Source organism: Gopherus evgoodei, unplaced genomic scaffold (genome assembly GCF_007399415.2).
Source record: "Gopherus evgoodei ecotype Sinaloan lineage unplaced genomic scaffold, rGopEvg1_v1.p scaffold_35_arrow_ctg1, whole genome shotgun sequence".
NCBI classification, from domain to species: Eukaryota; Metazoa; Chordata; order Testudines; family Testudinidae; genus Gopherus; species Gopherus evgoodei.
Genome location: NW_022060027.1, coordinates 4,558,189 through 4,574,067, shown reverse-complemented (window position 1 = coordinate 4,574,067; position 15,879 = coordinate 4,558,189). Strand labels below are relative to the sequence as shown.

General features: G+C 61.4%; 1 protein-coding gene across 1 annotated transcript; it reads left to right on the top strand.

Annotated features, from left to right (window-relative positions):
• Nucleotides 1–6,982: 6,982 nt before the first annotated feature.
• Nucleotides 6,983–14,381, top strand: LOC115641684 (epidermal growth factor receptor kinase substrate 8-like protein 1). Its single transcript, XM_030545014.1, has 10 exons — nt 6,983–7,029; nt 7,447–7,495; nt 7,862–7,896; nt 10,073–10,131; nt 10,760–10,921; nt 11,343–11,492; nt 12,753–12,835; nt 13,380–13,522; nt 13,742–13,785; nt 14,205–14,381. Exons 2-10 carry the CDS (start codon nt 7,479–7,481, stop codon nt 14,343–14,345), a joined length of 834 nt encoding a protein of 277 aa, XP_030400874.1. The 5' UTR covers nt 6,983–7,029; nt 7,447–7,478; the 3' UTR covers nt 14,346–14,381.
• The last annotated feature ends 1,498 nt before the right edge of the window (nt 14,382–15,879 follow it).

Here is a 15,879-nt window from a genome sequence, read left to right as displayed (position 1 = left end):
GCCAAACCATGAGGATGGCGGGGAATGGGTGGTGCCTCCCAATTCTTCCTCTTAAGGGCTTCTTCCATTTTAGATTTTGGGGGAGCAGGCATCAAATAACCACATGACCAAAGTGGGGGGGTGCCCCCATCTCCCCAATATCCCCCCAACACATATGGACCGAATGGGGATTCCCAACTTTGCCAAACTCCCCAGCTTGGGGGGGTGCTCCCAGGATTGTGGGGTTCAGGTAAGACAAAGGGCATTGCAGATCCTGCTGCCCCCCAATGTGTGGGGGGCAGGTGTGGATCTCAGAACCAAGCCGCTGCTTCACCCCCAAAAAAACGTGCTGTGGGTGTGGGGGGCTTCACATCCCAGTTTTCTGCCCCCTTCCTTAATAGGCCCCAAGCACTGCTTGTCCACCCCTTCAAGGGGTGGGGGAGGGGGGCACTTTGCACAGATGCAAGTACAAAAAAAGTGGGGTTCAGGCTCTCTTTAAAAACTGCCATGCAAACTGAATTGTCAGTTTGGCCCAAGAATGTGGCTTCCTGCAAAGTATCCCCCCACAATTTGAGAGGGGACCCCAAATTTGTGCAATGCCACGCCTCCTGCTGAAATGTCCCCCTGAAATTTGTAGGGGAATCTCAACTTTCCATGCCCTTACCCTCAGTTTGGAATCCCCCCAAATTCCTAGGGGGAACCCCAAAATTCAGTGCCATGCAACTGATCTCTCTCCCTCAGTGCCCCCCAAATTCATCCAGGGCCTGAAACTGATTCCCCCTTCTTTCAAAATCCCCCCCAAACTCAGAAGGGACCCCAAAATTCTGTGCCATGCAACTGATTTGCCCCCTCAGCAAAAAACACTGCCCAAAATTGAGGGCATCCCACTTTTTTCCAGGTCATGCAACCATCTTTCCCTGCCCCCCGGTCCCTCAGCAAAATAAAAATTGCCATGAACTTTGCAGAGGGAGTTCCCCCCCCAAATTCTTATGCAGCCGCTACCCCCACGCCACCCCTGTGAACATATCTGTATATAAAGGAAAGTATTTTCTATACAGCGCTCCCCGCCTCCCCAAAAGATACGACGTGCAATACCGCAAAGGAAATTCTATATATTGTATTTGTTTATTTTAGCAGCTCGGCTGCAGACCTTTAAAGCACAGGGCTAGAAAAACAAAAATCTTACAAAAAATGAAAACTTTAACAAAAAAAAAAACAGAAAAAAAATTTTTTAAAGCCCGTCCCGCTCCCTGGTGGTGTGGTTTTTAAAGGGCTCGGTGAGCCGGGGAGGGGGCTGGAGGGACGGGCACAAGGGGATGGGTGGATAACGGGGTGTTGCAGGGGTGCTGTGCCCCTCTGTGGCTTCCTTTAAAGACGGCTGGGGTCAGCTGATTCCAGCAGCCGGGCCCAGCCGGCTTCCCCACAGCCCAGGCCTGGTTATTGAGGATGAAAGTGTGCTGGAGAAAACAGACCCTGAAAGGGTCTCTGGGCCCAGTCAGGGGGCTTCCCTGTGGGGGCCGGTACAAGCCAACCGGGACTCTTCTCCAAGGAGTCTCTCACATCAGGGTGCTGCTTTACCCCAGTTTGGGCGTCGGGGGCTGGGGTCTCTGAAATGAGTCTATTCTGCAGCGCCTGCCACTTCCAAGAGGGGGAGACTCTGGGGATTGGCGTGGGGCTGCTCCGCGTGCTCCCCCACAAGCCCACCGAGGTGTATAACCCTTACTGGTAGGCTGGGGCACAGGGGAGTGCCCGCGGGCCCTGGAGCGGCTGGCACCTCTGGGGGAAGAAACCAAGACGTATCCACATGCCCATTTTAACCTACCAGTCCCCACTTCCCTGAGCCAGGGAGAGAACCCAGGAGTCCTGGCTCCCAGCCCCTCTGCTTTAACCACTAGACCCCACTCTCCACCCAGGTCTGGGGAGGGAACCCAGGAGTCTGGAGGGAAGAATGAAGGGGCTGCAATAATTATTAAAGGGGGAGGGTGAGAGGCCAAAAGCTTTATAACGATTCAAACACATCACCACCATCCCCAGCTGCTGTTTTCCGGCTCTGCCTCTCGGGAAATTTCTCTGACTGCTGGCACTATTTTTTCGCTGATGGGAAGTGCCGGTTGCTGGTGTCTCTCCGGAAAAACCCACCCCTTCTGAGCCGCGCTCTGCGGGATGGTTGCAAGACTCAGGCCCGGAGCTGGAGGAGGCTGAGGGGCGGATGTGAGAACGGCGAGGGGGGAGCTCAGAGGTTGGAAGAATGACGATTGTTCTGTGTCCGGCCGGGGCCGGAGAAGAAGGAACCTGGATCTTGCCGCCAGGGTGATATTCGGGCCAACTCTCTGGCCCAAATTACCTGGCGTCCCCAGCACTGGAGGGTTTTAAGACCAGGTTGCACATGCGCCTGTCAGGACGATACGGGTTTCCGTGGCCCTGCCCTGGCGCATCCACCCATCATGCTTCCTCCTGGCCCAACGTTTCTAGGACTTCTACCCCCACACGAGCCCCTGAAATTTGTCATGGCTCCCCAGCGGCTGAACCTCCTGCCAGCAGCTCTGCTTGGTCAAGTTGGGGAGGTGTAACCTGGTTCTTTGTTGCTCCCAGCCGGCCAGGCATCACGCCCACATCCTGCGCCCCACTTGTGTGCCGGCTGGCTCCCTTCCTGCTCCTGCATTAACCGCTGTCCAAAGCCGAGAGGGAAAGCGAGGCACAAGGCAGGCTCATAAACGCATCACAGCAACTTCCCGTGGTGGCCGGTGCTTCTGACAAACATCTCCTGGGGCAGGCTGCTGGTCTGGCTCTGAGTCCACCGCCAGGGCAGCCGGGCGCCATGCAAAACCGGTGCCTGATTTGGAGTTGGGACGGGTCCTGCTTTTCATGGCGAGGTGGAACAGCTGTTCGACCCGGGGTATTTTCTCCCTGTGCAGGTGTTTACGAACGGTATAAAATCGCCTCGAGTCAACTCAATCTGTTCCCTCCTGCAGGCGCTCTCTGCAGCCCTGGAATTTTGTGGCTTTGATCTGCATCCAGAACTTCATAGATGCACATCAGAGCGGCCAGACTGGGTCAGACCAAAGGTCCATCTAGCCTGGTCTCCTGTCTACCGACAGTGGCCAATGCCAGGTGCCCCAGAAGGAATGAACAGAACAAGGAATCATCCAGTGATCTATCCTGTCACCTATTCCCAGCTTCTGGCAAACAGTTACTAGGGACACCATCCCTGCCTATCCTGGCTAATAGCCACTGATGGACCTGTCCTCCAAGAACTTATCTAGTTCCTTTTTGAGCCCTGTTATACTCTTGGCCTTCACAGCATCCTGTGGCAGTAAGTTCCACAGGTTGACTGTGCATTGTGTGAGGAAGAATGTCCTTTTGTTTGTTTTAAACCTGCTGCGTGTTCATTTCGTCGGCTGACCCCTAGTTCTTTTGTTACGAGAAGGAGTAAATAACACGGCCTGATTTACTTCTCTGCACTAGTCATGATTTTATAGACCTCCATCATATCGCCCCTTAGTCGTCTCTTTTCCAAGGTGAAAAGTCCCAGTCTTATGAATCGCTCCTCATACAGAGGCCGTTCCAGACCCCTCATGATTTGGAGGTGGAGAATATTCCCCCTTGACCCACCGGGTGCGGAGAAACCGGCGCTGAAAGGAATGAACATCAAGCAGTTCTAGGCTTGAGGCTGAAGCGAGGGAGGCCGGGCACCAAGAGGCTCGGGCCGGCCAAGAAGCGGGGCAGAGACCCCCAAAGCCAGGGGTGTGGCTGAGGCTTAAATTCCCCCCGCCTAGCTCCAAGGGCGAACTCCCGGCCGTCCCTGAGAGTGCTCCGGGCGGGCTGGCCATCAGGGCCATCTGGACTAAGTGATCCACAGGCAAACTGTTCAGGTCGCTCCCTGGCCCGAGAGATCAGGCCCTGAGCCTGGGGCGGTTTAACGCGAAACTGGCGTGGGCAGCCCGGCTGCCAGCAAACTCCCCGCAGATTTAATGGGGACAAACCAAAGAGTTATTGGCTGGTTCAAGCCAGCGACGTGTCCACCCAACTGGGTCGGTCCATGGTTCCCAAAGGGGAAAGTCTTGCCACAGGGGGGGCAGTGCTGAACGTCCGCCGGGGGGGCCCAGGGATCTCGGCATCTGGTTCCCACGAGAGTCCAAAGAGCAGCGAGCGAAGGATCGGCCGTTCTCGGGCTTTTATGGCCTTCCCGAATTGCAGCCTAGGGAGCCTAGCCTGCTTGCACGTAGCCTGGGCCTGGGCGTGGTGGGGCTTTCCACCGGGGCTGGGGGCTGCACGGGGCCCTGTTCGCAGCCGGTAGGCCCACAGCCGGGTGTACGAATTCACCCGAGGGGCAGGTGCCGTTTGCTCCCTGGCGGGCCAGGTTCAGAGCCCAGGTTTTCCCAGGGAGGGAGCCTGGGCCAGCAGGCACAATGGGCCCTAGCGACGCAGCATTTTGTGGGGTCTAAATGCGCTGGGATAAGTCCAGGACCCACCTTAACTGGGCCAACGCCCAGGCCAAACAGCTGGGTTTCGAGCAATGAATGTGGCTGTGCTCAACTGAGGCCTTAAGCCTTGGGAAAAGCTGGCACCTGGTTAGCCACCATCACACCCAGGAGCCCTGGCTCCCACCTGTTCCCCTCCCAGAGCCGGGGGAGAACCCAGGAGTCCTGGCTCCCAGCCCCCACAGTGAGTAGGCTCCCTGCCCAAAGGTGTTGCCAAAGCGGTGGCCAGGCCCCCAGAGCAAACACACGCAGGCTCCTCACCCAGGTCAGCTCCAGCTGACCTAGCCTTGAACCTGCCGCGCCTGGATGTAAACTCCCAAGCCGGCCAGATCCGCCCTTTGCCACCGAGCCCATTCTGGCTCCCTCCTGCCCCCCGGCTCTGAGATGTCTCAGATGGAGCTGAAGCAGCCCCACTGCAAGACACTACCATAGAACCCAGGCGTCCTGACTCCCAACCCCCGCTGCTCTCACCCACTAGACCCCACTCCCCTCACTGAGCCGGGGAGAGAACGCAGGAGTCCTGGCTCCTAACCCCCCCCCGCTCTAACCACTGGACCCCACTCCCCTCCCAGAGCTGGGGAGAGAACCCAGGAGTCCTGGCTCCCAGCCCCCCAGCTCTAACCACCAGACCCCACTCCCCTCCCAGAGCCAGGGAGAGAACCCAGGAGTCCTGGCTCCCAGCCCCCCCCGCTCTAACCACTGGACACCACTCCCCTCCCAGAGCCAGGAAAGAACCGTGGTTCGTGCTAACCCAGGTTGGTTCCCCCCCAGCCTGGGCTGTGCTCTCGTTTCCCTCCATTGTTCTCCCTGGTCCGGCTCCGGCTCCGTGGGAATTCGATCCTGGTTCAACCAGTCCCAGCCGGAGCTGCCTGGTCACTCTGACCCCAGCTGCAGGGAGTGGGACGGGGGGAGGTCAGCAGGGGGCACTGGACTGCATAGCATGGGGTGAGGGGTCAGCAGGGGTCACTGGGCTGTGGGGTCAGTGGGGGGCGTTGGGCTGCAGGGATTCGGGGCAGGGGGTCAGCGGTGGGTGCTGGGCTGTAGGGACAAGGGCAAGGGGTCAGCAGGGGGTGACGGGCTGCAGGGGGCGCTAGGCTGCAGGGATCAGGGCAGGGGGTCAGCGGTGGGTGCTGGGCTGTAGGGACAAGGGCAGGGGGTCAGCAGGGGGCGCCGGGCGGCACTAGGCTACAGGGATTCGGGGCAGGGGGTCAGCAGTATGTGCTGGGCTGTAGGGACAGGGGCAGGGGGTCGGCAGGGGGTACCGGGGGCCGCTAGGCTGCAGGGATCGGGGTCGCTGGGCTGCAGGGGGTCAGCAGTGGGCAGAGCGAGGGGGTCAGCTGGGGGGTGCCAGGCTGTAGGGAGAGGGGCAGGGGGTCAGGCTGTGGGGAGCAGAGCAGAGCAGGGGGCTCAGCAGGGATTGCCGGGAGCGAAGCGAGGGGGTCAGCAGGGGTTGCTCTCCCCTGGCAGTCAGTACTAGGCGAGGGGTCCCTGTATAAACAGCCCCTCTGCCCCACCCCAGAGGTGGCTGCACCCCAGGCCGTGGCGACTGACTCGCTGGGCCGGTATTTCCCGCTCTTGGCCCCGGCACGGGACACACCCAGCGCTGGGTTCTGGCTCTGCCAGTGAGACACACGAGAGCCTGTTCTAGCCCCGTCAGTGCAGCTTAGTCTGTCCCTGAGCCACCCCCCCCCCGCTCTAACCACCAGACCCCACTCCCCTCGCAGAGCTGTGGAGAGAACCCAGGAGTCCTGGCTCCCAGCCCCCCCTGCTCTAACCACTAGACCCCACTCCCCTCTCAGAGCTGGGGGAGAACCCAAGAGTCCGGGCTCCCAGCCCCCCCTGCTCTAACCACTAGACCCCACTCTCATCCCTGAGCCGGGTAGAGAACCCAGGAGTCCTGGCTCCCAGCCCAACCTACTCTAACCACTAGGGCTGAGGGGTTGTTATTTTGCACCTTCACAGCTGGTTGAGCAGCTGGTGCAGGGAGGGTGCGGGTGGAAGGCTGGGGGGGCGGGCCCATGGTTACCTGCCCAGGTATGCTGTGGGTGCGGCTGCTGGGGATCGCGCCACACACCTGTGCCCAGGTGACAGAGGGGAAAGGACGGCTCCCTGGACACCTAAGAGCTGGATCTGGTGGGACTCAGGGGTGGACCCCCCCCTTTTCAATATCTCCCCCCACACACACTTGAGATGCCTCTTTCTTCCAGCCTTGGGGGGCAAGGTCTGAATAGCCGGTGAGAGATCGGGTAAGTGCAGGGGGGACAGACTGGAGGGGCCACATGCCAGGGAATTGCAGGTTATCAGGTCTGAGTCAATATTGCCAGGCTCCTGTGTTGGCCTTGGTCTGGGGAGGGGATGTGGGGTCGGGGCGGCTGGGATGGGAGGTTGCGGGGGCAGCCCCTTGGGGAATGGGGATCCCCCCCATGGATGTGGGGGCGGGTGGCGGGAAATAATCTGTTTCCACACCCTTGATAAACAGACCAGTTGCTTGTGGGGCAAACGGGAGGCGTGAGGCGAGGGAGAGGCCCGTCCCGGATGCCTGGGTTCTCTCCCAGCTCTGGGAGGGGAGGTGAGTGGTTAGAGCAGGGGGAGGCTGGGAGCCTGGACTCCTGGGTTCTCCCCCCGGCTCTGGGAGGGGAGTGGGGTCTAGTGGTTAGAGCGGGCGGAGGCTGGGAGCCTGGACTCCTGAGTTCTCCCACGGCTCTGGGAGGGGAGTGGCATCTAGTCGTTAGAGCGGGAGCCAGGACGCCTGGGTTCTCCCCAAATCTGAGAGGGGAATGGTGTCTAGTGGATAGAGCGGGGATGGGCTGGTGGCCAGGACTCCTGGGTTCTCCCCCCAGCTCTGGAAGGGGAGTGGGATCTAGTGGTTAGAGCAGGGAGGGGCTGGGAGCCAGGACACCTGGGTTCTATCTCCGGCTTTGCAGGGAGGGATGGTGCCACCTCTAGACTCTGTCAATGATTCTCTCACTATCTTTGAACCCTCAAGGTGAAGTGTGAATTGTGGATTCTGTCAACACCATGAGTTCCTCAGGCAGGTGAGTATGCGGTGGGAAGCCCGGACTCCTGGGTTCTCTCCCCGGCTCTGGGAGGGGAGTGGGGGCTAGTGGTTAGAACGGGGGGGGCTGGGAGCTCGGACTCCTGGGTTCTCTCCCTAGCTCTGGGAGGGGAGTAGGATCTAGTGGTTAGAGACAGGAACTGGGAGCCAGGACACCTGGGTTCTCTCCCTGGCTCTGGGAGGGGCGTGGGGTCTAGTGGTTAGGGGCTGGGAGCCAGGACTCTTGGGTTCTCTCCCTGACTCCGGGACAGGAGCAGGACCCCATTGATCTGGTCTCCCTGTTGCCAGGCCCTGGCTCTGTTCTCCTGTTGTTTAACTTTCTCGTTCTCCTTCCCGCTCTCCGCAGTGAGGTCTCCAAGCCCAGCGCCAGGGAGATCTATGGTGAGTCTCTGATGGGGGCGAGGGGAGGACTGGGGACGGGGGGGGGGGGAGAGCAGCTGGGCTGCGTTATTATTGTAGGGTCTCTCACAGGTCTTTGGTGAGCTGCTGTGTTGTCGTAGGGTCTCTCTACTGGACAGAGGAGTCAAGTGCGTTCATTTGTTATTGTCGGGTCTCCGATGAGCCCCGGTGTTACTGTCGGGTCTCCGCTGAGCCGCGGTGTTATTATAGGGTCTCTTCTGAGCCCCGGTGTTATTGTCGGGTCTCTGCTGAGCTGTGGTGTTATTGTAGTGTCTCTGCGGAGCCCCGGTGTTATTGTCGGGTCTCCGCTGAGCCCCGGTGTTATTGTCGGGTCTCCGCTGAGACGTGGTGTTATTGTAGTGTCTCTGCGGAGCCCCGGTGTTATTGTAGGGTCTCTGCTGAGCCCCAGTGTTATTGTCGGGTCTCTGCTGAGCCCCAGTGTTATTGTAGGGTCTCCGCTGAGCTGTGGTGTTATTGTAGTGTCTCCGCTGAGCCCCAGTGTTATTGTAGGGTCTCCGCTGAGCCCCGGTGTTATTGTAGGGTCTCCGCTGAGCTGTGGTGTTATTGTAGGGTCTCTGCTGAGCTGTGGTGTTATTGTCGGGTCTCCGCTGAGCCCTGGTGTTATTGTAGGGTCTCCGCTGAGCCCCGGTGTTATTGTAGGGTCTCCGCTGAGCCCTGGTGTTATTGTAGGGTCTCCGCTGAGCCCCGGTGTTATTGTAGGGTCTCTGCTGAGCCCCGGTGTTATTGTCGGGTCTCCGCTGAGCCCCGGTGTTATTGTAGGGTCTCTGCTGAGCTGTGGTGTTATTGTCGGGTCTCTGCTGGGGGGGCTTCTCCATGGGGTGGTGTTATTGTAGGGTCTCATGCACCCCCCCGCGCTGGTTGCAGTCGCTGCATTTCCTCCGGTGCAGGTGGCGCAGACCAGAGGCCAACCTGGCAACAGCCCAAAAGGAAACAAAGTGCTTGACCCTTCCCCCCCAGGGTGTATCTCTCCCCCCCCCCCACTTCTCCTCTGGCGTCATCAGTACAACCTCCCCACCCCGCCCCAGGGTGTATCTCCCGCCCAGGTTATATCCCCCTCCCTCCCCAGGATGTATCTCCCCCTCCCTCCCCAAGGTGTGTCTTCCCCTCCCTCCCGCTTCTCCTGTGGTCTGATCAGCAGAAACTGCCCCCCCACCCCAGGGTGTATCTCCCCCCCAGGGTGTATCTCTCTCCCCCCCCCCCACTTCTCCTCTGGCGTCATCAGTACAACCTCCCCACCCCGCCCCAGGGTGTATCTACCGCCCAGGTTATATCCCCCTCCCTCCCCAGGATGTATCTCCCTCTCCCTCCCCAAGGTGTGTCTTCCCCTCCCTCCCGCTTCTCCTCTGGTCTGATCAGCAGAAACTGCCCCCCCACCCCAGGGTGTATCTCCCCCCCAGGTGTATGTCCCCCTCCCTCCCCAGGGTGTGTGTCCCTTCCCCCACTTCTCCTCTGGTCTGATCAGCAGAAACTGCCCCCCCACCCCAGGGTGTATCTCCCCCCCAGGTGTATGTCCCCCTCCCTCCCTAGGGTGTATGTCCCTTCCCCCACTTCTCCTGTGGTCTGATCAGCAGAAACTGCCCCCACCACCCCAGGGTGTATCTCCCCCTCCCCTTCACTCTGGTCTGATCACCAAGACCCGCCCCCCTCACCCCACCCAAAGAGGGAAACCGAAAGAGAAACAGATCAGGCCCCGGGTTGGAGCCAAAGAAGTTGGGGGCGGGAGTCCCTGCTAATCTCCAGCCGCAGCCACCGAACTGGTTTCCCCAGGCCACACTGGGAAAGTCACTCCCTGCCCTGGGGCCGGATGGGAGCCAGCGCCCCCTAGAGGGGACAGGTCCCGGGCCCCAGTCTCTGCCCCCCTGAGCCAGCCAGTCCCTGCCCTGGGGCCAGATGGGAGCCAGCGCCCCCTAGAGGGGACAGGCCCCTGCCCCATTCCCAGCCCCCCTGAGCCAGCCAGTCCCTGCCCTGGGGCCAGATGGGAGCCAGCGCCCCCCAGAGGGGACAGGCCCCAGGCCCCATTCCCCGCCCCCGGAGCCAGCCAGTCCCTACCCTGGGGCTGGATGGGAGCCAGTGCCCCCTAGAGGGGACAGGCCCCTGCCCCATCCCCCCTTTATAATTTGCCCGTCTCTTTACACAGAGCAGAGGAAGAAATATTCCAACTTCATCATGGCCGACGTCTCCCAATACACCGTCAACGTGAGCCTGGGGCTCTGGGGGTGCAGTTGGGGGGAGCAAGGGGTGGAGGGGTCACATGGGCCCCACTGGGGAGAGGGTAACTAGGGGCCCCAAGCCCCGATCTGGCCCCAGGGCAGGGATTGGCTGTTTGGGGGGGGGGGTAATGGGGCAGGGCCCCAAGGGGGGCTGTTGGGGCCGCAGGGGGCAGTGCTGGGTGGGGAGGTGTTACGCTTTGTTTGGGGGAAAGGGGCTTGGGGGCTGGGTGTGGGGAGCTGGAGGGAGGGGCTGGGTGCGGCTGGGGGTGCAGGGGAGTGTGTTGGGAGCCTGGCAGCTGTGTAGGGGTTGTGGGGGGCTGCCAAGGGGGGCATTGGGCCTGGGGGGGCTGTGGGCTGTGGGGAGGGGTGTTGGGAGCCTGGGAGGACCGGGGAGGTGGTGGAGTCTGGTGGTCTGCATATGGGGTTTTGGGCTTGGGGGAGCTGTGAGGAGTGGTGTTGGGAGCTGTGGGGGGCGTGGGAGAGCTGTGGGGGGGGTGTTCAGAGCCTTTGGGGGCTGCATAGGGGTTGGTGGGGGGCTGGGGGGCTGCATAGGGGGTCTTAGGCCTGGGGGCTGCGTGGGGGCAGCTCTGGGCTCACCCCCTGTCCCCCCCCAGCACCTGGTGACGTTCCCGGTGGGGGAGGCGGCTGAGCTGCACTCGGTGGAGGACGCCGTGCGCAAAGTGGCCGCCATGGATGCCCAGGGCCAGCTCTGGGCCCAGGAGATGCTGCTGCAAGTCACTGGGTCGGCCATCAGGCTGCTCGACGTCCACTCCAAGGTGTGGGGGGGGCCTGGGCGGGAGGCGCTGGGGGTGCTGGGTCTGAGGGCGCTGGGTCTGGGGTTGCTGGGTCTGGAGGTGCTGGGGCTGGGGGAGGGTCGGGGGGGTTGGGTCTGAAGGTGCTGGGTCTGGGTCCAAAGGAGGGTCCGGGGGCGCTGGGTCTGGGGTTGCTGGATCTGGAGGTGCTGGGGCTGTGAGCGCTGGGGCTGGGGGAGGGTCGGGGGGGTTGGGTCTGAAGGTGCTGGGTCTGGGTCCAAAGGAGGGTCTGGGGGCGCTGGGTCTGGGAGTGCTGGGGCTGGGGGAGTGGTTGGGGGTGCTAGGCCTGGGGGAGGGTCTGTGGGCGCTGGGGCTGGGGGTGGGTCTGGGTCCAAGGGAGGGTCTGGGAGCGTCAGGCCGGCCGTGACTCTGTCGCCCCCCGCAGGAGGAGCTGGAAAGCTACGGGCTGGCGGGGGTGCTGCGCTGCGAGGCCGTGCTGCCCAGTGCCCGCGCCCACTCCCTGCTGCTCCTCGTGTGCCAGGAGCCCCAACAGACCCAGCCTGATGCCCACTTCTTCCAGTGCACCCACATTGGGGTGAGCAGCGGCCCTCGGGGACGGCAGGGGGGAGGGGGCAGCCTCGCCCGGACGCCTGGGTTCCTACTCTGCCCTGGGGTTCCTGCCTTTTTAAATGCCACTGGCTCCGCCCTCTTTGGTTGACATAACTAGCCCCGCTCCTTTCACTTGATGGCATTGGCCCCACCCTTTTGAACCCAGACTCCTGGTTTCTCCTGGTGGGATGCCCACACCATGCACCCGCTGCCTTTATATGGCACTGGGATCCACTGGCCCCGCCCATATGGTGACATCACTAGCCCCACCCCCTTTTTTGCTGCCCTGACATTCACCTGGACTCCTGGATTGCCTTTTAACAGCCTTGGGCAGCGATAGCTCCACCCCTTTTTTTAATATTGCCCCGGGGCTCCACCACTGACCCTAGGGACAAGCCTTCATGGGCCAATCAGATGTGGCTCCCACATGGCAGGAAGTCCCGCCTTCTGATCAGAGGGACTTCCATGCGGCTTGAGCCAATCAGCTTCCAGAGCCACAATTTCCATTGCTAAAAGTCCTGCCTTTCAGCCAGCGTGAGGAGCCTCAGCCAATCAACTTCTTGAGCCATGACATCACAGCGAGTCCTGCCTTCTGGGGGGGGGTGGGACTTCCATGGGTATTAGCCAATCAGCTTCCCAGAATAGTGTCCAATGCAGGAAGTCCCGTCTTCCAACAGGAGGGATTTCTCTGCTGAATCAGCCAATCAGCTTCAAAGGGCCTTGGATGCATTCCAGGAAGTCCCGCCTCCCCATGGAGGATTGACAGCTGTTGGCCCCTCCCTCTAGTAGGGAAGTGGGGGGTCTGACTCTGGGGGAAGATGGGGAAAATGCTGTTGTCTCCTCCAGTCCCCATGCCAAGAGGGCTGGCCACCCCGAGGCATGCTGGATAGCAGGTGGCAAAAGCTGGGTGTTCTGATCTGGCTGGCACGGACCCACGCAAGGGAGTTCCTGCTATCCCGGCCCCTCCCTGCCCCCTGGATCAGACCCACAGGCCCATCTACCCTGGTATCCCACCCCCTCCCTGCCCCCTGGATCAGACCCACGGGCCCATCTACCCTGGTATCCCACCCCCTCCCTGCCCCCTGGATCAGACCCACGGGCCCATCTACCCTGGTATCCCACCCCCTCCCTGCCCCCTGGATCAGACCCATAGGCCTGTCTGCCCTGGTATCCCACCCACCTCAGAACAAACTCATGGGCCCATCTACCCCGGTATCTGACCTGTGCTGTTCCTGCCACCCCGCAGGCGGAGCCGATCCGAGAGGACATTAACAGTGCCCTGCTGGGCTTCACATCGGGGAGCAACACTCAGAGGAAAGAAGCGCTCAGGTGGGGCGGGACTCCGGAGTCCGGGGGACTTTGGCTGGGCGGGTGCATTGTGGGGGTGGCCATACTGGGGTGGGATGTGGGGTGCAAGTGCTCTGGCCTGGATGCAGGTTTGACCTTGGGGTGAAGCGGAAGCCTGATGTGGGGGGGGGTCGTTGGAGGAGTTTGGGGGGGGCTGAAGTAAAGGAGGGATGCCATAGTGGGTGGGGGTCATGGGGCAGACCGGGGGGGTGAGGCTATGGGGGGCCTTACAGAGGCATGAGAGTGGGGTGATGGGGGATCTAGAGGGTGTGAAAAGGGAACCTCCACATGGGCTGGTGGAAGCTGGGGGGGAGAGAGAAATGGGGGTGACAGAGGCAGCCTCCAGGGGAGATGGGACTAGAGGGGTGTAGAGGGAGACACTGAGGGGCTGGGGGGACCCCCTCTAGGCTGGGGGTGATGGAGCAGGCTGGGGAGCCAGGGAGTGTCTTTCTGAGGGGTGGGGGCTTGGGTACAATTTTGGGTGTTTCCCATCCCTCCCTCAATCCCCACCCCATATTGTTCACAGAGCAAACAGTGAGAAGATGCAGAATGGGGCACCGCCGATCCCGGCGGGGACAGGCTCCCGGCCCCCACCCCCCCACAGGAAGGTGGTGATCACCCCCTCAGCCACTCTGAATGAAATGAAGATGCAGAGTCAGAGAGACGCAGGTGTGTGTGTGGCGGGGGGAGGGGCAGAGCCAGGGAGGGAACCCAGGAGTCCGGGCTCCCAGGTCCCTCTGCTCTAACCGCTAGCCCCCACTTCCCTCCCTGAGCTGGGAGAGAACCCAGGAGTCCTGGCTTCCAGCCCCCCTGCTCTAACCACTAGGACCCACTCCCCGAGCTGGGAGAGAACCCAGGAGTCCTGACCCCTGTCCCTTCTGCCCCCAGCTGACCCCTCGGACCGAGGCGCGCTGCAAACTGAGCGTGATGTGGTGAGTTGAGCTGGGGGGTGGGATTTGGGGGTGTTAGGGTACAAGGGATGGGGTGTTGGGGGGGAGACGGAGGCTGGGCAGCAGTGGCGGGAGGGGAGATTTGGTGGGGGTGAAGGATGAGGTGAGGTTGGGGGGTGGGATTTGGGGGTGTTGGGGGTTAGGGTACAAGTGATGGGGTGTTGGGGGGGAGCCGGGGGGCTGAGAGGCAGTGAGGGGAGGGGAGATTAGGAGGGTGAGGGATGAGGCGAGGTTGGGGTTGCATGTTCATCCTATCCCCTGGTGGCGAGGGGGGGATGATCTGCTGCAGTCCCCCCCCCCGAGCTGGCAGGGATTTGGGGGTTGGGGCTCTGGGGGCTGCACAGAGGGGCCCGGCCCCCCTGCTCACCCCCAGGCCTCCGCTTACCACCTCGCCCCCCCAGGAGCTGCTGAACCGGATCTTCGACGACATTGAAGCTTTCGTGGGCAAACTGCAGAAATCGGCTGAGGCCTTTCGGGTCCTGAAGCAGCTGAAACGGCCGAACCGGGGGCGCCGCCGGGAGCCGGGGGGTGAGAGACCCTGAAGCCCCCCGTCTGGCCCCCGAGACCTCCCATCTCCTCCCCACCCTGTCCTGCCCCCCATACACGCCCCACTGCAAACCACCCATGCCTGGGGGCACTGCCAGGGGGTGAGACACCCTGAGACCCCCCCATCTCCCCCACCCCAAGACCTCCCGTCTCCGCCCACCCCCTCCTGCCCCCCATACACCCCACACTGGGAACCGCTCATGCCTGGGGGTGCCACTGCCAGCCAGGTGATGAGAGACCCCGAGACCTCCCAACTTATCTAGTTCCTTTTTGAGCCCTGTTATACTCTTGGCCTTCACAGCATCCTGTGGCAGTAAGTTCCACAGGTTGACTGTGCATTGTGTGAGGAAGAATGTCCTTTTATTTGTTTTAAACCTGCTGCGTGTTCATTTCGTCGGCTGACCCCTAGTTCTTTTGATATGAGAAGGAGTAAATAACATGGCCTGATTTACTTCTCTGCACTAGTCATGATTTTATAGACCTCCATCATATTGCCCCTTAGTCGTCTCTTTTCCAAGGTGAAAAGTCCCAGTCTTATGAATCGCTCCTCATACAGAGGCCGTTCCAGACCCCTCATGATTTGGAGGTGGAGAATATTCCCCCTTGACCCACCGGGTGCGGAGAAACCGGCGCTGAAAGGAATGAACGTCAAGCAGTTCTAGGCTTGAGGCTGAAGCGAGGGAGGCCGGGCACCAAGAGGCTCGGGCCGGCCAAGAAGCGGGGCAGAGACCCCCAAAGCCAGGGGTGTGGCTGAGGCTTAAATTCCCCCCGCCTAGCTCCAAGGGCGAACTCCCGGCCGTCCCTGAGAGTGCTCCGGGCGGGCTGGCCATCAGGGCCATCTGGACTAAGTGATCCACAGGCAAACTGTTCAGGTCGCTCCCTGGCCCGAGAGATCAGGCCCTGAGCCTGGGGCGGTTTAACGCGAAACTGGCGTGGGCAGCCCGGCTGCCAGCAAACTCCCCGCAGATTTAATGGGGACAAACCAAAGAGTTATTGGCTGGTTCAAGCCAGCGACGTGTCCACCCAACTGGGTCGGTCCATGGTTCCCAAAGGGGAAAGTCTTGCCACAGGGGGGGCAGTGCTGAACGTCCGCCGGGGGGGCCCAGGGATCTCGGCATCTGGTTCCCACGAGAGTCCAAAGAGCAGCGAGCGAAGGATCGGCCGTTCTCGGGCTTTTATGGCCTTCCCGAATTGCAGCCTAGGGAGCCTAGCCTGCTTGCACGTAGCCTGGGCCTGGGCGTGGTGGGGCTTTCCACCGGGGCTGGGGGCTGCACGGGGCCCTGTTCGCAGCCGGTAGGCCCACAGCCGGGTGTACGAATTCACCCGAGGGGCAGGTGCCGTTTGCTCCCTGGCGGGCCAGGTTCAGAGCCCAGGTTTTCCCAGGGAGGGAGCCTGGGCCAGCAGGCACAATGGGCCCTAGCGACGCAGCATTTTGTGGGGTCTAAATGCGCTGGGATAAGTCCAGGACCCACCTTAACTGGGCCAACGCCCAGGCCAAACAGCCGGGTTTCGAGCAATGAATGTGGCAGT